The sequence below is a fragment of the Phoca vitulina genome, unplaced genomic scaffold (assembly GCF_004348235.1).
Source record: "Phoca vitulina isolate PV1807 unplaced genomic scaffold, GSC_HSeal_1.0 scaffold6, whole genome shotgun sequence".
Lineage (NCBI taxonomy): Eukaryota > Metazoa > Chordata > Mammalia > Carnivora > Phocidae > Phoca > Phoca vitulina.
Window position 1 is genome coordinate 14,443,367 of NW_022589709.1, and position 22,677 is coordinate 14,466,043.

Below are 22,677 nucleotides of genomic sequence, written 5' to 3' on the forward strand. Positions count from 1 at the left end.
GTTTCTACTTCTCTCTAGGTTTTTTAATTTTAATTTTTTTTTTTACAACCATTCCTCATTTTTAAAGCTCTTTAATTACACTTTCTCCACCCTCTTTATTTTAATCAGCTTTTCTTCCCCCCGATCCCAAACACAAATCTTTTGATTTGTTATACCCAACCAAGTAAGATAGCTACCATTCCCTTTATGGCTTCTAGGGTATTGTAGATGGATGCAAAATATATTTTATTCATTGGAAAACGAAATTTTTATACCTTTGTAGTGGCTCTAAAGTGAGTGAAGTAGGATAAATTCCTCGACTCAGGAGAAAGCAGAGACAAGAAATTGACTTAACGGTTAGTTTATTTTCATTATTTTGGACAAGCAGCCTGACCCATAACTGCCTGCCTTTCACACTGCTGGAGTGGTGTATGCTAATTGTGGTTTATTTTTTCAAGTCATTTTGAGAGATTTGAATGGCTAAGATTAGTTTCTAGTGAACCACCTGTTTATGTATTTGTACCTGGCACAGTTGGTTAAAAAAATAGGTACTGTACATATAACATGGTAACCTGTTGATTTACACATTTTAGTTAACCAGAATTTTTAAAAAGTGTATTGCCCTAATTCCCAAAGCTAAAATAAAAGTGGTCCTTTTGCCATCTTCTTAGTTTATGAAGTATAATTGAATCTTACTTTGAGTTTTACTATGAACTTAGAGTTTTAATGTGGACCCTGTCATTCAAGAATCAATTAGAAGAATACACTGTCTTACATAAACAAAAATAGAGAAACTTTTATACGACTACTCAATTATAAGGTAGTTTGTAAGTGCTGAGGCTTTCTGAAAAGGGGACCTCTGCATTTCCATTGTAAGGGCCCCATCTTGTTATCTGGTTTCATTAAAGAAGAATTCTAGTTAGAGGTGTCTTCAGTTGGAAAATATGAACAAGTTGATGCCTTACTATACTAGAATTTTAACCGTTATGTTGACTATCATTTCAGAATTATTTCAGTTCTGAAATAACAGATTTTCCTTTTAGAAATACCAAAGCTTTAAGTATTTTCAAAGTGCACGTAAATGCTTCTAATTTATACATTTTGTTTCTCTTTTAAAATCAGATGTTTAAGAATAATGTTCCTGACCATGAGCTAAATGTGGAAGCCATAATTAAAAACATTAACACAATTTCTTCAGAGTTGAAGAAGATGAAAGGTAAGTATGGAATCCCCGAATTAAAATGTATGCCATAGTTATAAAACAAACAATAGAGCCAAATTGTGCTTCTGCGGGATGTAACTGAATTTGCCTACTAATTAGGATTTCTCTACTTCTTAAGAAATGTTGACATTGTAATATGAACTAGATTCTAAAGATGAATTATGTTTGAAAATTTTCCTGGGAGTTAGCAGACTTGAATTCCCATCCCTGACACTAACAAGCTTATGATGTTGTCTAACTAACCTCTTTAAATTTATTTACTTTCCTTCCTTCCCTTCAATAAACTATTGCACGATGATGTCACGTTCTGCAAAATTCAGTGTCTCTATCCATTAATCTTTACCAAGCCCCTAAGGTTCCTTCCAAATTAAAATTATAAGTTTGTTTGATTCTGTGAGTTCAGGGTTCTTCATTTTAAACAGATTCATAGAGTAGGATTAGACCGTACAGTTCATGATGTTTAGTCACTCACCTCACGGACATTCTGTTATTTTATCCCAGACATGTAACATTTCCATGATTGAATATTTCTAGGGACAATTTATCCCTGACCAAAATTTCCTCTGTTGGAGAACTCCCTCTCTCACCAGTCAGCCTCTTCCTTTTTAGATGGTTCCTCCTTATGGACTGGCTGAAATCCATTCTCGTCTTCCTTTCACACACTTGTCCTATTTCTAAACATGAAACTACACTGACTATGTAGTTACTCTTCTTATGACAGCTCTTGGATATTTAAAGATAACCTCTCTGTCAGTTACAAGGAATTCAGCTATAAAAGTCACAAAATATCGACTTAATGTGGCTTATACAACAAGGAAGTAAGAGATCCAAGGTAGGGCAGTCGCAGAGTTAATTCAGAATTTTAAAGGCTTCTGACCATACCAGGTTCTTCCCATTTATCTCCTCTGTTATGTTCGCTCTGTTTATCATTCAGTCATTACCTGCAGGTGTGGCCATCGACAGACTGCAAAAGCCTTTCCTCAGTCCCTCCAGCACAGTTTCCCTTTCCTTTCATGGCCACATTTGCATCGAATGCATATGCCTACATCAGCTGCTGTTAAGGGGGATGGGACGGCCAAGATCAGTTTGGGCCAGTCAGGACTTACTGCTGGAGCTGGGGAAAGGATCACCTCAGATGGAATCACGTTGTACCACCAAAAACAAGAGGGAAGTGCTTGTTAGTTAGGCACCAGATAGTGGGTGCCACATTTCCCAGATTTTGATATTCGAACCCTGCTGTCTCAAGAGATGTTAATAAGTGGTGTGCAGTAAGAACAGAGTCCACATTATTAGGGTCAAATAAATTTGGGAAGCGCTTTATGCTGTATATTTCTCTCAAAAATTCACAGTACATATTAACAAAGGCTCTGAGGAATCTGATGTAAAGAAATCTCGTTATCTTTGCTTAATTCATCACCCCTCAAAACCAAACTCAACAATACAGTTAAGGATTTCCTTTCTAAAATGTGAATCTCCTGAAAACTCTCATTCGTTCACTATTGCCCCAGAATAAAGTCCAACAAACCTCCTAGAATGGACTATAAGACCTCTTGAGATCAGGCCCCTGCCTACCTCTCCAGTATCTTATCATTCTTTTATCCCTGCACATTCTGTGCTTCAGCCATACCGAACCATTTTCTGAGCTACATATTTGCTCTTCATTCGTATCTGTACCTTAATAACACATGCATCTTCTGAAATGCCCACTGCTGCACCCCCACCTCCACCCAGCCAGGTTAACTGCTACTTAGTAGTCAAGGTTACTTACACTGGCAAAATTTTTTTAAGCAAGCATGTTATCTCTTCTACCTTTTCATATCATCTATCACACTGTGTTGTAATTGCATGTTTACTTACTTTTCCTATCCCTGCTCAACTGTAAGCCCCTTAAGGGTCTTCCAGGCACTTAACATAGCACCTTGATATAATAGGTTCTTGGAAATGTTTATTAAATGAATAATTGGTGTCTGGATACTTGTGTTCATTTAAAACAGAGAAGCTTTAGATTTTTCTCCAACTTGATTAACTGTTCTAACTTGGGGATTATTTTTTCGTGAAGTAAAATAGAAATGTGATGAATGTGTTCCTGAGAAGCTGTGGGGTAAGTCAGGCAGTTAGGCTATAGGGGCTTGTAGAGCTGGAGTCAGAGGGCAGACTTCTGGTAAACATGGAAGATTAAATGAACAGCACTCCTTTTAGCCACACTTCCTTTGCTCAATAATAATGTCAATAGCTGACACATAGTATTTACCATAATCCAGATGCTCTTCCAAGAGCTCTGTATAAATGGACTCAATTGTCATTACAACCTTGTGAGGAAGAAAATACTACCACTGGCATTTACAAATAGAGAAACAGACATAGAGAGGTTAACTACTCTTCCTAGATCACACAACTAGTCACAAAGAAACCTGAGATTTAAATTTAAAGTGATTTTAGAGAGACAAAAATGCACAAGGTAAAGAGCTCTCAAAAAAAGGTAACAGTGAAACAGAAAGCAAATGGAAGCAAACAGAAAAGTCTGAACCCTAAAGTCCAAAAATCTGATCTGTGAGCTGGCTGGGTAGAGCCAATGAAGACTCAGCATATGGTGGCACCAGAATCCTCAGGACGTGGGGGTAAAGGTGGGGTTAAGAACAGGAAGGCTGGTTAAATGTTTAAGAAGTTGTAGACCCTAGAGAGATGGATGGATGGATGGATAGATAGATAGATAGATAGATAGATAGATAGATAGATAGATATTAAAAAGGGGCACCTGGGTGGCTCAGTCAATTAAACATCTGATTCTTGATTTCAGCTCAGGTCATGATCTCAGGGTCATGAGATGGAGCCCTGCGTGAGGCTCTGCGCTAGGCATGGAGCCTGCTTGAGACTCTCTCTCTCTCTCTTTTTTTTAATTTAAAAAACTTTTACTCTCCTTCTGTGCCTCCTCCACCTCTCTCTCTCTCTCTCTCTCTCTCTCTCTCTCTCTCTGAAGAAGAAGAAGAAGAAGAAGAAGAAGAAGAAGAAGAAGAAGTTGTTGTAGACCCCTAAATTCTCTTCCCCTCTCTGAACTAGGCAACTGTTCCTTTTCTATGACAGAAGAGTTGAGTTTATTCCCTGACAGGATCTCTGGCCTGGAGCCATTAGCCACAAGTTGAGGCAAAGAGTACTGTACTGAAAACAAAGATATTAAGACAAAGTTTACATACTGAATTACAAGACTCCCAGCTTTCTCTTCCCACTTGGCTACAAAACATTGGCAGCCAGATTTACACCCTCAAGCAGATTTTTCTTTCAGGAATCTGACTAGCCTAAGAGAAAAAAATCTAAAGACACTGAGAGCAGAGATTTCCCCCAACAAAATACCCAGCCAGCTCACCCCCCAGGACAGGCTACCATAGGCACAGAGTTTCCAGTTGTCTTTACTGCCATGGTCTTAAATGTAAGCAGATAGCTCTGGAGCAATAGATATTTGATGAAAGCATCTAATATGAAAAGCAGAGACAAAGTCAATACATGGATTTCATCAATGAGGAAGAAACAGAAATCATGAATTAAGATGAAAACTCCCAAGAAACTATCAACAGCTGAGGAGAAGTAAAAGAAGATGCTATGACCATGAAACAGGAACATGATCCTATAAAAAAATTTTAGAGAAGGGAATTCTTGGAAATTAAGTGAGACAATAGAAATAACCTCTGTGGAAGGGTTTAAGGATAAAAGGAGAATCCCCTAGAGGGAAAAAAAATAGAGGTGGAAAGTTTTAGGGAGAAAAAAATTATAAGATCAGTCAAGGAAGTTCAACATTCAGTAAACAGGAGTGTTATAAAAAAAAGAACGCAGACACTGCACAGGGAGGAATTCATTAAAGAACTAATCTGAGAAAAATTTAAAGAGCTGAAGGAGAGCAGTTTCTATAATGAAAGAGGCCAACATGGTGGTTGAAAGTAGACCCCCAAGTACAATACTGTGAAATTTTGTTCTGGAAGAACAAAAAATCCTTGAAGTTTCTAAAGAGAAACAATGTTTAAGGATTAGAATCATGAAAATTCTCAAAGCTACACTGGAAACTAGAAGACAATGTAGCAAGGCCTTGGAAATCTGAAGAAACATGATTTCTAACCTGTATTTCTATAGTCAATCTATTAAAGCATTGGTATAAAGAGAGAAATTTTCAGACATAAAATTTTTCCCCCTTCAGAAACTTACTGATTACTGAGGTCATATTCCACCAAACAAGGTAGCAGACCAAAAGAGAAAGAAATGAGATTCTGGGAAAAGGATACTCCACACAAGGGAGGGAGGAAAGAAGTCCCTAGGATAATGGTGAAGGGAGTTTCCAGATGTGTGCTGTACTGCAGTTCTAGAGAGCAAGCAGTCCAGACTAGAGTAGATCATGAGGCTCTAGGAGAGGAGAGACTTTCAACAATCAGATAGCTAAGGCATCTGACTATATACTTGAAGGAGATCGGCCCAACTGGGGAAGATTTGGGATATATTTATGATAATTAAGCAGTGAAGACAAGAAAATTACTAACTGATTGGGTGGCACCATGCAGGAAGGGAAATGTACTGCAAGGCTCAGCTGTGGAGAATATTTATATAATCAAAACGTTTTAACCTTTAAATATTGAGCTAACAAAAATTGTACACCTGGGTGGCTCAGTCGTTAAGCATCTGCCTTCGGCTCAGGTCATGATCCCAGGGTCCTGGGATCGAACCCCGCATCGGGCTCCCTGCTCGGTGGGAAGCCTGCTTCTCCCTCTCCCACTCCCCCTGCTTGTGTTCCTGCTCTCGCTATCTCTCTCTCTGTCAAATAAACAAATAAAATCTTTTAAAAAAATAAAAATAAAAAAATACTGTACTCTTAAGTACACTCTGGGGGAGTGGGGGGTGAGTGAAAAGAACTATATCATAATCTTCTGTAGTCAGAAGCACATAGATAATACCTACAGTTGAAAAAATAAAATATGAATGTCATTTAGAGATATGGAAGTAAATACCTGCCCCCCAAACAAAACCAAAAGACACCAAACACAGACACACACAAAACAACAAAAGCAACAAAAACAATATGAGCAAGAAAAAAAAGTTAAAAGTGGTTGCCTCTTGGAGATAGGAACTGCTAATATTTGTAACATGCTTTATAGACCTATTTGATTCTCTATACATAACATATAACACAAAAATAGTAACTTTACAAAAAGCATAAATCAAATTTGTATAAATCAAGTTGCAGTTTAGTAAGATAGTGGAGCCTTCTAGTTAGTTTTTATGCCATGCTTATTTTATAGTATATAAATTTGACTTTAAGTCAAAATGGGGCACACTTAATTGTGGTCTGATCAATAATCACTTAGGAGAAAACTAAGAATTAGAAATAGCTACTAAAAGTAATAATAGGGACACCTGGCTGGCTCGGTTGGTAGACTGTGCAATTCTTGAAGTCAGGGTTGTGGGTTCGAGGCCCACACTGAGTATAGAGATTATGTAAATATAAAATCTTTTTTGTGTCAAAGATTTTATTTATTTTAGAGAGAGATAGAGTTCGAGCGGGGCGAAGGGAAGAGGGAGAGGGAGAGAGAGAATCTCAAGCAGACTCCCGAGCTGAAACCAGAGCCTGACACGGGGCTCCATCTCAGGACCCTGAGATCTTGAGCTGAAATCAGGAGTCAGACACTCAACTGAGAGCCACCCAGGCACCCCCCCAAAATAAAATCTTTAAAAAAAAGTAATAATAGTTGTCTATGACATATGTGCTCCAAGACAGTATCTTCTATTATTTTGTTTTACACAGAACTCTCCCAGTTGCTGCTTTGTGACCTTACTTTACATTTTAATCATCCTGTGAAGACAGATGACTTACAGGAACCAGAAGGGAAAACCCCCCTCTTTGAAGAATCTAAAATATCAGATGTATCCTTTGCTTCTACCAGTTTTTCTATCTGATTTCTTTTTGTTTGTTGTGAATTTGTAACTGTATTTATTGTAGAATTAACATGTATCTGGGAGAATTGAGTCTACTAATATATTTAATATGATAAAAAACAAAATAAAAATATGATGAGTTGTAAATAATTATTTAATATTCTGTTTTATTGTTTTAATGTTTCGAAGAATGGCTAATTCATTTCACTAGTGGCAAGAATATGATATAGGAAATTGGCCATGGGGCATTGCTTATCCTTTACTTTATGCTTGAATTTGGCTCAGATTGAAAGAGAGTTAACCAAATTAGAAGTGGATGGTATGAATTTGTATTAATCAGATCTCTCCTGGTAACAAGTGCCAAAAACAACTCAAGTTAGCTGAAGCATTTATTGGGTCATGTGACTTGGAAGCGGTTGAAATAGATGTCAGGGACTCTACTAATTTATCATCTGTTTATAACCTGGTTCTATTTCTGTGCATTGACTTTATCCTCTTCTGTTAGACTGGTTTCCTACATATGGCAGGTAGAAGAGGGTAGAGACATGGCAGCGGACATGATTCACTACCAAATAGTTGCTTTGAAATCTATGACCTCTTTCATTTCAGAGATTTTCAAACATAAAGGACAGTAGGCCCTAAAGCAAGACACAAGATCAGCTCACAGTGTCTGCTATCCTCACCACCCAACTCAGTGTTTAACACAGAATAGGCACTAATTAAATGCTTGTTGAAATCCCGTTGAATAAACATGGAAATGAATGAAGATTTTTCAGCTTTAGAACTCCCTAGCTCTGGACCCTAAATTGAGAACTCCCAGTTTGTAAGGATGAAGCTTGATGAAACATTATCATCATCATTGGTTAAAAGTCTCCACATACCTGTTATCTTAGCAAATTATCAGTTTTAACCAGGTGACGTCTAAGCTCCCTTCTGATGTTCTATTAATTAACTTATGAAAATGAAGAGGCAAGATATCTTTCTTTGCCCCTCAGAAAACTTGCAGATTAAGTAGAGAAGCTGAAAATTTTTGTCGTTAATGAAAGTTGTGGAATAATAACCAAGGCCCCCAAGGGGAAAACTTGAAGAACAACCAAATGCCTGGTTTTTGTTGTGCTGAATACCTACTACTGTCTGTTAAGTGAGATAAGTAAGCTGAAGAAAAGAGCTGTGTTGCTTCAAAGGATCTATAAAGCCTTTTTAGGAATGATGAAGAGAAGGGCTTTATGGTAGAGTTGTCAGGGGATAAAAGAGATAGAAGGAAGGCATCTAATAGGCAAGTCTGATCACATTTTTCTGTGTATATGCAATGCTCTTTCATCTTTGCTGGAAGACTGGTAAAATCCACATCACTTGAAAATGCTTTTGGAGTTGTGGGGAATTGCAGAGGAGGTGGGATGTGGGTGTTGGGATATGATGCACTTATATCCAGACGTATTTGACACCAAAGCCTCATCTCTAAATTTAAAATGATTACTTTCAGTATTTGTAGCTTAAATTTGCTTTAAAACAAAAATATAATAGTACGGACTAAACAAAGTCAATAGTTTTAGGAACACAAAAGTAAAGCAAAAGGAAAATTAATTTTAATCCTAGGAAGTTATCCCATTATGCATATATCTTTTCATTAAAAAGTACACAAAAATCCCCCCAGCAAAAAACACCAAATAAGAAAGGATGAAATAGTTCGAAGCCTCTTAAATTATTGCTGCTGAGAAAGTGAATTTTAGAAATTTTCAAATTATATGTATAAAACTGAGGATTGCCTCTGACTAACAAAGGTTTGGCTATTAAAAAAATCAGTTTTATGTGATATCAAAAACTATTACTGTTTCAGTGTTTTTAAACTTGCCTCAAATTATTTCTGTAACTATATAAACTACTGTACTTTGAAATGGGTATTCCAAAATACACATTCTTTTAAATGAATTATTACAGTGCACTACTAGACTTCAAGTGTGAACAGTATTAACTCATGCACTTTACAAACATTGAAGAAGAATAAATAAATTATGAGATACTTGACAGTCTTCATTTCAAACACTTTTTTATGCGAAAGGTCAAAACCTTGTGCTCATGTTGAGGGGTTTGATTCAGTTCTAAGTGTTTGTCCATTCACCACGGTTGACTGATCTTCCCAGGCTGGCAACAGAGGCAGGAGGAAGGTTCATTTGTTTGGCTAACTTGCTAGGGATAACCTGCAGAATGCGTTAACGTGCACTGATATCTGGAGCCTCGGTTCTTCCCATCAATGAGCAGAAGTGGCATTTTCCTGAAATAGTCAATAATATCTGACACAGACAAGAAGTCCTGAAAAATTCAAAATAAGGAGATAAATCAACATTGAAATGAGTAGCATGAATTTCACCCTCAGGTTTTTTTTTATCATCTGCATAATTTCCTACCTCTTCAAGTCATGAGGATGGTGAGAAAAAAAAATGTAGTACTTGGCAAATATTTTAATAATTTCTGCTATAGAACTTTGAAAAAATAATTCTTTAACATCCAACAAATTATGGATAAAAGACTATATATATTTATATTTATGTTATATATATATAAATTTTAACTTTATGGGGGTCATAAATAAGAGGTCTAATTATAATGCCTTTGCCTTAGGATTGCTCTGTTTGGGTCTTTGATTTTGGTTTCTGTATCTCTACTTCACTCTTAGTAGTGACTAATAGTGTGAGGAGGTATAAGGAATCAGGAGGTCAGACAGCGTCCCGATGTCTGGAACTGATATCCATGGCATGGCAGAATGAATGGTTCCTTCATGATCTCTCTGCTGTGTCCTCACTGCCACCTCCCGCTCGCAAAGGCTCTGCAGCCAAGTCTTTGCACCCATTGCCTTCATCACCTTATCCCTGATGGCCAGACTGGAAGAAAACCCATCCATCCTTCTAGACATAGGTCAGAATCACACAGGTACTGCAGACAGCATTATGCACTTCCTCCGAGACTACTGGGCTGGATGCCTCCCTCCAGTACGCTGCAACGTGTGGTTTGTACTTACGGTTTCCCACCAGACCAACAGAAATTCTGGAGGGCAGACCTCTTCGCCCCTCTAGCATCTATGCAGCTCTCGCCACACTGAACCAGTGTTTGAAACATTTGATCCGAAGCATGTGTTTTTCCCTACTCATTTGCATGATTATAACTTAAAAATATGTGGAGTGAAGTGGAAGTTAAGGGTTAGCTGTTTTTCATTCTGGAAATGTTTGATTCAGCTGATCCTCCTCCTGGAACTTTGAACTTAAAGAACATGTTTGGGGCTTAAGTTTAGCTTTTAGTTTCCTTTGCAAAAGCAGTGTTTTTGGTTACCATCCAAAAAGGAATTAGCGTAAACATTGGCCAAACAGAGGAAAATTTCTTTGGCAGTTTGGCCACCTTCATTGGCCAAGCCTCCATTTTAAGTGAGAAATGACCCAAATATTTAAATAATCTCCACAACAAGAATTCTATTTTTTTTACCCTTTTCCAGATGTCAATTTTAAAATATAGCCTCATAAATACACTGCAATCTTACATTAAAATTATGTTACAGAGGTGAATGATAGAAGGGACTTCCCTTTGACACCATCTAACTATATATTTTTTAATTTAAGTCTTAATTTTTTAATTTTAAAAGGTATACATGTGATTTTAGACTATTTGGAATAAAAGATATAAGAAAGACTCTATGGCACAGATAGCTACTGTTATTTATTTCCTTCCAGTAAAGGAAGGGCTTCACTAATGTGATTTAACTCAAATGTTGCCATATAGTATGGACCTTCCCAAAGAATGTTACAGCAAGGTTTCATATTGGCAAGTATGTGGAAAGGCATAAACAGAGGATTTGGGGAAATTTTGCAACTGGAATTCCTTACCTCTTTCCCTCGGAGTCCAGTTCCCAACAAGTAAACTTGGCTTTCCTCTTGATAACGGATCTGGATGTTGTAAACTTTATCTTTGTACAACACCATGAGGACATATGGATTTGCTATTGTTTTTTTAGAGCTGTCTCTAACCAGGAAAGTGCCATCCTAAAAGAATAAATTCCTGTTATTATGTGAGCAGCAAATGTCCATACTTCTTTTTTTTTTAACCTAACTGTTTATTTTAGAGAGAGAGCACGAGGGCATGAGTGGAGAGAGGGGCAGAGGGAGAGGCAGAGAGAATCCTCAAGCAGACTCACTGCTGAGCAGGGAGCCCAACTCGGGGCTCGATCCCAGGACCCTGAGATCATGACCTGAGCCAAAATCAAGATTCGGCTGTTTAACTGACTGAGCCACCCAGGTACCCCAGTAAATGTCATTACTTCTCTTGCCTGTAAGAGCAGTAGAGAAGCCTCTAGAGTCTGGAAACTTAACCAGTTGACAAGTCAGTGACCATTTAGTTCCGTGAACGGTTATAGTCCCCTGTGTCACGGATTTCTTGGTTGTCAAGAGGTAGCAAAGATTGTGTCAGAGAAATTTCCAAATTGAAGTCTCTTGATGAAAAAGAAATCCCTTTTTTCAGTAATAAAATAAATACTAAGTGGTTGAGTGGATAAAGGGCCAGACAAAATAAAGGACTTTACTGGTTTAACTAAAGATCTGTCTTCCTACTCCTGGGAGCTAATTCCTTAACCCTTTCTTTCCATAGCCAAAGTCATAAAACATGCAAATGCCTATAAAATTCACCCATTTAAAAACCTCATGATCTCCACATGTTCATCATTAAACACCTGACCATCAACAAATGTGGACCATCTTGTGTTAGCACTTTTTTTCCTACTTATTAAAATAGTGTTGTGATTTGTCCTGTACTTTAAAATGTCATTCCATAAATTATTGCTACCTAATATTAATACTGTAAAGATCTAATATTAAAATAGAATTAATTAGTAGGGCAGCTTTAAAATACTCCCTTGTGTATTGAATCAAGATGGCTTTAAATAGCCATCAATCTGCAATCTGCAATAATGGCTTTCCTTTGTTCTTTTTATTTCGACTGAGTAAATTCCATTCAGAACCTCTTCTATTCAACAGATATACCTGTGGACCAGTGATTCACAGCCTAGAATTTAGAATTTAGAGTTTTGAAGACTCCCAGAACCCACAGAGAACACCTAACTCACTAAATCAGAATCTCTCCAGGTGAAACCCAGGAATCAGAATTTTTAAAGCTCCCCAGGTGATTTAAATGTGCAGCTAAGATTGAGAACTATTCTTGTAGACTCAAGATGTGAGAGATGAAGGATCTTTGCTTTTCTTTCTCGGATATATAGATTTAAGGTTAAGGTTCAGCACCAAACCACAGGAGATCTGGTTAAACTAGAAATTTCTAGGGGAAAGGGCAAAAAGTTTTTGTTGCCTCTCTCCATAGGAATCCCTTCACATCAGTGTGAATGGCCAATTGTGTATTAAAAATGAAGATGGAACCAGTAAGCTGTGAGAATTTTGGGGAAAGAGTCTCCTTTTGATAAAGTATGCTTCCTATGACAAGATAGACCTTTTCCGTTAATAAAATCTCCTCAGATTCTGCCAGCCGAATGACTGCCTTAATTTAGATTTTTCCCAGATTCTAGGAATAGGATGCTCGTAAGTGTAAAGCTGTCACTAATGGGTTCCCTTGGCCTAACGGCATGAATATCACCTAGCAGAATTCCTAGCCCATAACTGGTCCTCAGTAAAAGCCAGTTCCCCTTTTCTCCTTCCATTAATATTTATAACTACTTAAAAATAAACTTTAGCACAGTACCTGGTTTATCTTCCTAAGAGCAGCTTCTGCCTCTGGTCGGGTAATGTAAGAAACATACCATTCTTCATTTAATGAATTCTGAAAATGTAAATTTTTTAAAATGGAATAAATTTTGCAGTTACATATGTAAGTGAAAAGAAAAGCCTCCAAGTAATCATTTTCATAAATCACCACCTCAATTCCATGATCTTTGAAACATTTGTTTTCTTAATTTGAAAATGGAATCACGTAGGTGGGGCTAAGTAGAAGATATTTTGCATGAACTGCTTTTTATCATGACACTGGTTGCAAAGGTAGTTGTGAATAAGCATTGCATATATAATGGAAGCTTTAATCAGGAAAGATATAGATGTAATAATTTCCTCAGGTTAGTATAATACACTTAATGAAAAATCTGGGTTAATGAGCAGTTAAGTGACTTATTCAAGGTCATAAGCTAGAAAACCAGTGAAAAATAGGATTATTTTTCTCTTTGTTAAATACAAAACACACATTTGCTATTGGAAGAGTCTGAAAAAACACCAAGGAAAAAGAACCTATTTTTCATCTGGATCCTCCCCTTTAATTCACTAAAAAAAAAATTAAGGGTAATTTAAAATAATAATAAAAATACAAAAGAGTATCAAATGGGAGATTCCGGTTATTTGCTAGGAAAAAGAGAAAATTAAAACATATGCTTAATTACCTCTTCTTCCCCAGGAGACAGTGATCGAGGTTTGTTCGGAACTGGCAAGGAGAAGTTTCTTCCTTCAGCTCTAGGAGGTGGTCTGTTGCTAAGGCCTTCAAAAGTACAGCATTTTGAAAGTTATCTTGCTGTAAGCTACTTTTCATTTCTGTCATCACACATTTCCCCCTAAAATGCCCTTGCAATTGTTCCCAACAATTAACATTTTAAGAAGCCATAGCTTCAAAAATAATTTTCACCTGTTCAAAACTATAAGGGCTGTTGACTCTTCAGGCATCATTCGATAGCCATGTCAGTGAAATTTTGAGGACAGTTGCACAAATTTGAGTGATTTCTTAAATGTGCATGTCACATACTATAAAATAACTAGTCCACTAATGAAAAAGTCACAGTAGTTTTAATGTGATCATCAAAAAGAATATTCAAGAGACTGATCTTTTCATTGGCTCCAGCACACCCAGAATGGACTCCCAACCACTGATATGGTGACATGCAGTAATAAAGAGAATTAGGTCCTCATTTGTCTACACAATAAGAAATGTAAGTTACCCGAGACAAGGTGAAATTACCTTGAGAATGTTGTTAGCCTCTAGAACAGAGTTCGCTACCTACTGTTCCTAACTGAGTTTCCTAAAGAGGTAGAAGTGCTCCTCTCTCACAGAAGACCCTAAACTACCCCATCAGTCAGGAAGTCTGTGAGGTGCCTCTAAGTTACCCAGCATTCGTGTCTCACCTTCCCTAACACCTTATTGTCTTGTTTACGCTTCCCTGAAACTTTCTGAGTCTGAGAATGTGTTTCCTAATCTCAGCAAAGGTTTGTGTTGATTTGTAATCGCCAAGGCTGTTTTCTGTATGCCAGAACAGCTGTTAAGAACTGAAAAATTCTGTGAGCTGAATGTTCTCTGAATTATTCATGTGTCATTCACTCATTGTTCAACACATATTTATTCAGCATGACTCTGCCCAGGCCTTAAGTGAGGCACCCCTATACCCTACCTTTAATCCTCACAGCAACACCGCAAGATGTGTATTATCTTCTGAGAATGAGGGAACAGAGACTCCGAGAGCCTGAACAAACGCCGTGCTTTTAGTGGCAGGGCCAGGACTTGAACCTGTGATTTCCCAAACATTATTCCGCATAAGTTAAGAACCCCTGGGGTGGGGGAGGGGGATTTGAATCACCCAATCTGCATTTAACAAGCACTCCAGGTGGTTCCCGAAGGAAACCAGGTTGTTGTTCCTCCATCAACAATAGGCCCCAAATGGCAAACTGCTGATCCAGGCCACTGAGCCAGGAGAATTACCCGGGAAGGGCTGAGGTCCCCGGGGCCAGGCTAGCAGAATTCTTCACCATGGTGTTCCCTGCTTCAAAATAAGCAGATCAGACTGCCCTGAACTGTTGAGATGTCTTCTTAAGGCTCCCAAAGCCTAAACAGATTTTCCCTACCCCTACCTTTGCAGTCCAACATGGCAGGCACTTTATACTGTGTATTGAATGAAAGAAACTATATAGTTAACTATATAGTTAACGAATATAAACAAGGCCTATATTGCATAGCTCCTTTAGAGTTGAGGAATTATTTTTCTGCTTCTGCATCTGCAGGCCAGCACCATGAAATCATATTCTTAACAGACAATATACTACTATTTATTGCAGCCACACACCACCCTTACTATTGAGATCCTCAAGGGAGCTGGGGTGGGTTTTTTTGGACAATATACAGAATATCCCTTATCTTCCTAACCTGGGAGCAGCCAAAGGAGAAGACTGAGGACCAGGTGTCCTGGCAGTCTTAGGGGGAAAAGGATCAATTTTGATTAAGGTAAGCATTGCCCCCAAAATTAACCAACTATTTACATTAATAATCCCCACCACCAACCCATGAAACTAGGGGTCTGTGGAACTTACTTTGGGAAACATTGCTATACGTGAAGTGTCTGAAGCTTAGATGCCCGCAGAAGCCAGGCAAGTAACACAATGTGGGTTCACAAAACACAGTGACTTGTGGACACTGTGGAAAATCAAGGGGGCGTGGGGGCAGCTGTGGAAACCACATAGTATTCACTATACCCTCAAATGCTTAGGGAACATTGACAACATAATGGATTTCATTGGTGTCTCACATGTTTGTGGGATAATGTATTCAACTGAATGTAATGGATGTGCTCCAAAAAAAAAAAAAATATATATTGACCCTTGAGCCATAATTCAAGTACTAAGGTACTTTTCTGTTTATAACACACACTTGTGTTCTTGCGTGTGTTCATGACCAAAACGAAAGTGTTTTGTTCCTCACAGCAATTAAAAAATTTTTAAATCAGGTTGCCTGGGTGGCTCAGTCGTTAAGCGTCTGCCTTCGGCTCAGGTCATGATCCCAGGGCCCCCCGATCGAGCCCCACATCTGGCTCAGGTCATGATCCCAGGGCCCTCGGATCGAGCCCCACATCCAGCTTCTTGCTCAGCGGGAAGCCTGCTTCTCCCTCTCCCACTCCCCCTGCTTGTGTTCCCTCTCTCGCTGTGTCGCTCTCTGTCAAATAAATAAATTAAATAAAAATTTTAAGTCAACCTTTAAAAATCAGGTAATTTGGGGGTGCCTGGGTGGCTGTTGGTTAAGCATCTGCCTTTAGCTCAGGTCATGATCTCAGGGTCCTGGGATTGAGCCTAGTGTCTGACTCCCTGCTCAGTGGGGAGCCTGCCTCTGCCTCTGCTCCTGCTGCTCCCCCTGCTTATACTCTCTCTCTCTCTCTCAAATAAATAAAATCTTTAAAAAATAAAATAAAAATCAGGTCATTTCATATTAAAAGCCATATTTCCAGTTTTTCATGAAAAAAAATCAGAAAATCTGGCAACACTAGGCCAGTTTCCTGGCATAAGAAAAATCTATTTGCTAGAGTTGGGTAACTTTCCACAGTCATTCAACACTCAGTCATTCAACAAACATTTTAAAAACTGCCTACCACATGTCAATCACTTGCAAGTCTCTAAGGCTGAAAAATAAACAGTCTAGTTCTACCTTGTAGGCCTTTGCTGCTACTCAAAGTGGTCCATGGACCAGCAGTATCAGCATCACACTAGAACTTGCTAGAAATGCAGACTCTCACATCCCACCCCAGACCCACTGAATTAGAATTTTAACACAATTTCCAGGCGATCTGTATTCATATTCAAGTTTGAGAACACTCTCAGCAAATACTTATCATGGACACCCGGAGAAGGTATTAAAAATGCAGGTCCTCATCCGGACTTACTGAATCAGAATCTTAGGGGGTTGAGTTCCCTTAGTTTGTATTTTAAACATGTTCCTCAACTTGCAACTCAAGGATAGATTCATTATAGAAACCTAAAACTATCGAGAACGCCAAGCACTATCCTGAGCACCATATAAAAACAGCAGGGAGGAAAAGCTCTCTGTGTCGAGATTAAGGCCAAGGCCACCTTTCTGAGGCCGTGTGTGTGTGTGTGTGTGTGTGTGTGTGTGTGTGTGTGTGTGTTATGTAGAAGCATCCTAGCATTCCAATAGCCCTGGCACACAGCAGAAACTGAATTACATATTGAATGAGAAAACATATCTTCTGGCTTTTAGGAAATAACCAAACCTTTGCCAAAAGGCTTTGGGATGGTTAGGAATCCAGTCATGGAGGCATGTTGCCTGGAGTAGGTCACTAGAGCCCAGAGTACAAACCTTGAGAGAAGTATGGAGGCAGGGAGGCACTCTGTGGGAAACCACTGTTACTGCGGAGACAGAAAAAGAACTGATTGGTGTTGGGTTGGGCTGAAGAGGCTGATGGGGAAGCTGTGTTAGGGAAACCCACTGAAAATGCTGCTTCGTTTGTGACTACTACCGCCCGTCCCTGAAGCCGTGGCAGCTGGACAAAGAGGAGGGGCTGATGGGGCACATCTCACTACTGCCCCAAGGCGGACTACCCCAAATGCTAACAGACTCTGAAAGCCGAAACAACAAAAATCCATAAAAAGCATTGGAAGGTTATTTTAAGAGTTGGCTGCAGTTTAAGACCTTTGAGTTTGGAGAATGGCAGACATCCTCTGGGGAGAGGACATCTCTTTTGGTTAGGAATATATATGAGTGGGCATGTAGTTTGGGAACAGTGAATCCTGGGGCCTGATGGTCCACAAGCGGGGAGGTGGCTGGGTGAAAAACCCAGAGAGGGCCAGGTGGCCCCGCAGCAAACAAAAACAGTATCTTCAGGGATGGGCGTGGGAGGAGGCACTGGTGGGGGCCCCAAAATGCTGCCGGCTCTGTGCTGAGCAGCCATTCCCCCACCCGCTAGCCCAACCTTGTCAGTCTGCTCTGCTCAGCAATGGCACGGAGTGGTCTTCAGCACAAAGGAAGGACAGAATTGGGGCCCAGTGAGGGATGGAGTAGAATGAGAAAATGGCAGAAGAAAAACAGCTAGAAGAGTGAGAAGAAAAAGCAGAAAATCAAAGCAAGAGGCACACAGGGACAATGAAAAAACTTTGAGACACCTAGATATCTAGCAGGCATAGTGAGGTCGTGCTGGTGGTTTTCTCCCGTATTGAAGGTGGGGACTGGGCCTCTCTGCATCGTAGAGAATGAACTCAAAGGGCTGGGGGTTCTGAGGACACGAGGGAGTAGCTCCCGGGCTTGTTTAGGTAGAAATGGCCTGTATCTTTCTCCTGTTCCTGCCTCTGCCTCTGGGCAGCCTCACTGACGGCCCTGAGAAATGCTGTTGCTGTTGAGAAAGCAGGCCTACTAGGGACAGAGCCTATGCAGTGAATTTGTAGCATCTGCTAGGTCTTCCCATCCAAGATCTGGATGAACTCCAAGTACTTAAATTATTTGGGTTTCTTGAGTGATCGTTTTAATTCACAAAGTGAAAGCATTCCCCATTACTGCCCAAGGATCCATTCTGTCCGGGTGACCATGGGGTAGTCAATTCTGTACCCCTCCAACCCCAAGCACAGAGACTCCAAGAATAGCAGCGGATTAACACGTGTGGTGGTTTATGCTCAGCTTGATTTTGTTTCTGAAAACCCAAAATATTCCAACCTGACTACCACTGGCTCATTTCTTTCTTCCCCAAACCACCGAACATTAGTTCTTATCAATGGACCTGGGTGTGATGTTAAGTTAGCACTGAATGACGTTACCACAGACCTTTCAGAGAATGCTCCAAGCATGTGAGGTGACGGGAGGGGATGCTTGGGCAATGGCTTGGTAGATCTGGAAGGGAAAGTATTGGAGCTCATGGAGGGCATTGTGGGTTGAGGCAAAGGTCTTTGATGCACTGTGGGGGAAAGGAAAAATAAAACAGATTGTCAGGAACCAAGTGTCCCAGGAACCTTCCAGAACCACTCCCCCGTAAGTTAGAAACAGCTGGTCAAAAGATCAAATGTAATTATGAAGTGGTAGGATGGAACCCTACTCCCAAGGTTTTTCTAGATGATTTGCCACCTTAGAGTGCATTAAAATGCTGCCATTCTATATTCTCTATAATATACATTTATCCTATTTTTTCATTTTTGAAATGCTATCTTGGCAGAAAATTGTCAGTTGGAAACCATATGAATTTCAGAAATGATTCACAAGTTTTGCTTTATGTAAGCCAAATTTTATGCTGTCTCATTTATCTACAGTTAGTGATCCTTTCCTGTATTAGAAGGCATAAATATTAGAAATTTTTCTATCAAACCATATACGCAATTTTTAATTTTGCTGTACTATTAAGTTATTTGCACCATTACTTATGAACATAACAGTTCTCTTTGGTAACCCAGATAAATAATGCAGTATACCAACTGCTGTATGTCTACTTAATACTAATTTAACAATTATAATTGATTCTATGGGGTTCCTGTGCTAAATAATTCCACATGAACGCCTGAGCAGAAAAAGGAAGGAATGAGTTATAAGTTGTAAGAAAGCTTTTTCTGAACATACCATCATCTTCATCCTGGTAAGGGGAAGAAAAAAAAAGGTATTAGCCTATCATCAAAACACAATTCCTAAAAGAACTGCATTTCTCAATCATATAAATGTCTCTCTTTCTTTAGCAGTTGTGTGTCTCCATAATAAATATATTGTGGAGAACAGTAAAGCTTGCTAAGTGGTTCATAATTTCTTAATACAAACAATCAGCTAAGGACGCTCCAATCTGAGACTCTCAGAATAGGTTCTGAGGTGCCCAAAAGGGCCGAAAAACACAATAATAATGGCAGTATCTACTATGTGCCCCCAAAGATTTATACACAGTGTCTCATCCAATTCTCCTAGCAACCCTTTAAAAATTCAACATCCTCATTTTACAAATGGAAACATGGCGCTCAGGAAGGAGTCCTAACTTGCCAAGGGTTACAGAAATGGATTTGGCCCCTAATTTGTCTGGCCCAAGGCTAAGCCTTCTTTCTGCCACGCCCCTTAAAAGCAACTCCACTTTATTTATGTACCATGTGGCTTACAAGGTGTCTACATTGCTCAGCATTTATCTTCAGGCAACCTGTGAAATAGGCAAGGGAAGAGCTATTTGCTATACTCCTCAGATGAGAAATGATGTTCCAAGAGGCAAAATGATTTTGCCATTGACCAGCAGGCCAAAACTGCCAACTTGGACTTATTTTGATAGGCCAGCACACTGGTGAAGAAAGACCACCTTATTCAAAGTATTGTTGCAAGGATTGCATTGGTTTTTACATGTGCCTGGTATATGTGGAGTGCTCAGTGAAAGTTAGCTGTCATTAGTCCTACCATTGAGATAAGAAGAGTTATAGCCAGAATCATTCATCCCAGTTGGCCAACTGGGAGTCCCAGCAAAGTGCTACACATAGGCTCAGTGAATAAACGCACATGGGCTCAGTGAATGCCCACGATGAAATCTCTCTTCAACACCATTGCAACCATGTCATGTTTCTTTCTACAACTCTCGGATTCTCATGACATGAGCATCATCCCTTCCAGAGATTGGGAACCTTGAGAGTATAATGTTACTCTCACTTTCAACCTTGTCTCCTCTTTTTCCCTATGGCTCTGCAGCCAAGCTGCTGTCCTTGCAGTCCCCATAGGGTGAATAGGCATTGTCATCCACCTGCCTTTGCTCAGGACATTCCTGAGGCTGGAATGCAACTGGGCTTTCTCTTAGGATGACTCTATTCTATGCCCTCCCCATCACTCAATGACATCATAAATCTCACCTCTAAGAAGTCACCCCGGCTCCTCAAGCCCCATCAATTACTTTCTTGCCTCCACCACTAGAGCTCATTCCATGATCACTTACTGTTTAGCATGCTGGGTGTGGGCCTGCCTGTCTTTCATATCCTAGGACAGTATCCGAACCATCCTAGCATCTAGCACAGAGCTACAAGACAGCAGGCACCTGTGGGCTGAGCCCTTGCATAGTGGTAGGGGTGTGATCACCTTCGGAGGGCTTATGGTGTAGAGGAAAGCACACAGACTTGGATTCCAATCCTGGCTAATCATAGCTGTGCAACTTGTGACAAGTATCTTACCCCTTGTGAGCTTTGATTTCCTCTTAGTAAAAGAGAAACAATGATTCTTCATAGGGTCATTAAAGGCAAAATGTGTAAAGCTGGGGTGACCAACTATCCCGGTCCCAGTTTGCCTGAAACTGATGGGGCTTCTGGGACATAAGATTTTCATTGCTAAAACTGGACATAAAACTTTCATTGCTGTTTCCCAGGCAAAGAGCTCATCATCCAAAAGTCGCTAGCTTGTCAACATGCACACAGCAGGCGTTCAATAATTGCTATTCCCTCTCTTATTCAGGTCATGGACTTATTAAAAGGGAAAACAGAGGCCTTGTAAACTTTGCTTCGAGGCCCAGACTCTTGGGCATCCCTCCTTTTATCCTTCCCTCCAACCACAGTTATTTACCTTACGAATTACTACCTGGGGATGGGGCTGTGATGCAGCCAGCCACCCTGGGAGCTCTCAGAGGCACCAGAGCTAAACAATGCAGCACTGCGGGCAGGAGGAAAAGATGGAGGCCCTCACAGGCACCAGTATTTAGGAGCCGACTGAGTGCAGGCCTTGCTCCGTGCGCTGGGCCTCAATGAAGTCTGAGAAAGGCATGGCCCCAAGCTCCGCAGAGCCTGCACTGATTTTCCCTGTGCCAAGCATCTACCAAATGGGATTTTGTACTTACGTTCTCTCTTCTGTCTGGTCCCCATCCGTGCCTGAAATGAATTAAAAAAGGAACTGAACATGAAGAGTTCCAATGAGCCAGCCTCAGAATATAGTTTCACTTACTCTAATAATGAGAAATCAAACCCACTGAGCTGTGATAAAATGGGAAAAAAAAAAAAAAAAACAGCAGAAAAGCCGGGGAGCAGGAGTGGAGGGAAGGTTTGGTGACTCAATGTTCTGTCACCATTGCAAGCTGAGCTAGGCAAACCTTTATTCTTTTAGCTACTGCAGCAAATAATTACATATGTATAAAAAAGGTTTAGTCAGCAAACTAACTCTTTAGTAGCTATTAAATTTCACTGAGTAGATGTTTCTCCAAGCAAATGAAAATATTTTAGGTAATATTCTCCTTTGCTGATGTCTTAAAACAGCCATTTCGGGGCTCACCCTTCGGGTGAAGGGAAGACAGTTGGAAAATGCTACTGCTCTGGGACTTTTCCCAGACGCACGAGCTAGTCAGACAGATTTGGTGACAGCTGCCTTTGGGCCATGGCAGGCAGCTGTGTGTCTGGGCCCACGTCACGTTCTCCTTGGACAGGGGGACGAGAGAAGGAATGTATTGAACGCCTCCTATCTGTCAGGGGCTTCATGCGGCATCATCCTCCCATCGTGGGTTTATTTAAAATTTTGATATTTTGTTCATTATATACTTTTTACATTCAATTTGATTTCTAAAAAGATTCCATTAAAAAAAATCCATTCAAATATCTTGATTACTGAGGTTTTCTTTCTGGTGCCCTCTAGCCATGGCCCTGGTTCAATCCAACAGCCAGAGCTATGAAGCCTGATGATGCTGACGAGAAAAACAGACGCCTTAGTTATGTCCTCCGTAAGGAGTAAAATGGAGCCTGACCCCAGATACATTTATGCCTTTGGTACATAGGCCCCAAAAGACTTCACAGTAAATTTAGAAATAGTAGAGCAATTCTGCCATTATAAAATGTGGCTGTAGAGTGAGGAAGACCCTTACAGTG

At 39.9% G+C, this 22,677-nt stretch overlaps 2 protein-coding genes across 2 annotated transcripts in view; one reads left to right on the forward strand and one right to left on the reverse strand.

Moving 5' to 3' along the window:
- The first annotated feature begins 675 nt into the window (after positions 1-675).
- On the forward strand, positions 676-7,166 carry CUNH5orf58 (chromosome unknown C5orf58 homolog). Its single transcript, XM_032403694.1, has 2 exons — positions 676-1,195; positions 6,981-7,166. Exons 1-2 carry the CDS (start codon positions 1,102-1,104, stop codon positions 7,130-7,132), a joined length of 246 nt encoding a protein of 81 aa, XP_032259585.1. The 5' UTR covers positions 676-1,101; the 3' UTR covers positions 7,133-7,166.
- A 105-nt stretch (positions 7,167-7,271) lies between these two features.
- Positions 7,272-22,677, reverse strand: part of LCP2 (lymphocyte cytosolic protein 2) — a 46,489-nt gene continuing 31,083 nt past the window's right edge. Inside the window, exons 14-21 of the mRNA XM_032403696.1 lie at positions 21,663-21,693; positions 19,445-19,457; positions 18,662-18,791; positions 17,207-17,256; positions 13,524-13,618; positions 12,839-12,916; positions 10,984-11,139; positions 7,272-9,421 (exon numbers count right to left, since the gene is read on the reverse strand). Coding sequence (XP_032259587.1) covers positions 9,299-9,421; positions 10,984-11,139; positions 12,839-12,916; positions 13,524-13,618; positions 17,207-17,256; positions 18,662-18,791; positions 19,445-19,457; positions 21,663-21,693 — 676 coding nt within the window. The 3' untranslated portion in view covers positions 7,272-9,298. The remainder of the gene's footprint in view (positions 9,422-10,983; positions 11,140-12,838; positions 12,917-13,523; positions 13,619-17,206; positions 17,257-18,661; positions 18,792-19,444; positions 19,458-21,662; positions 21,694-22,677) is intronic.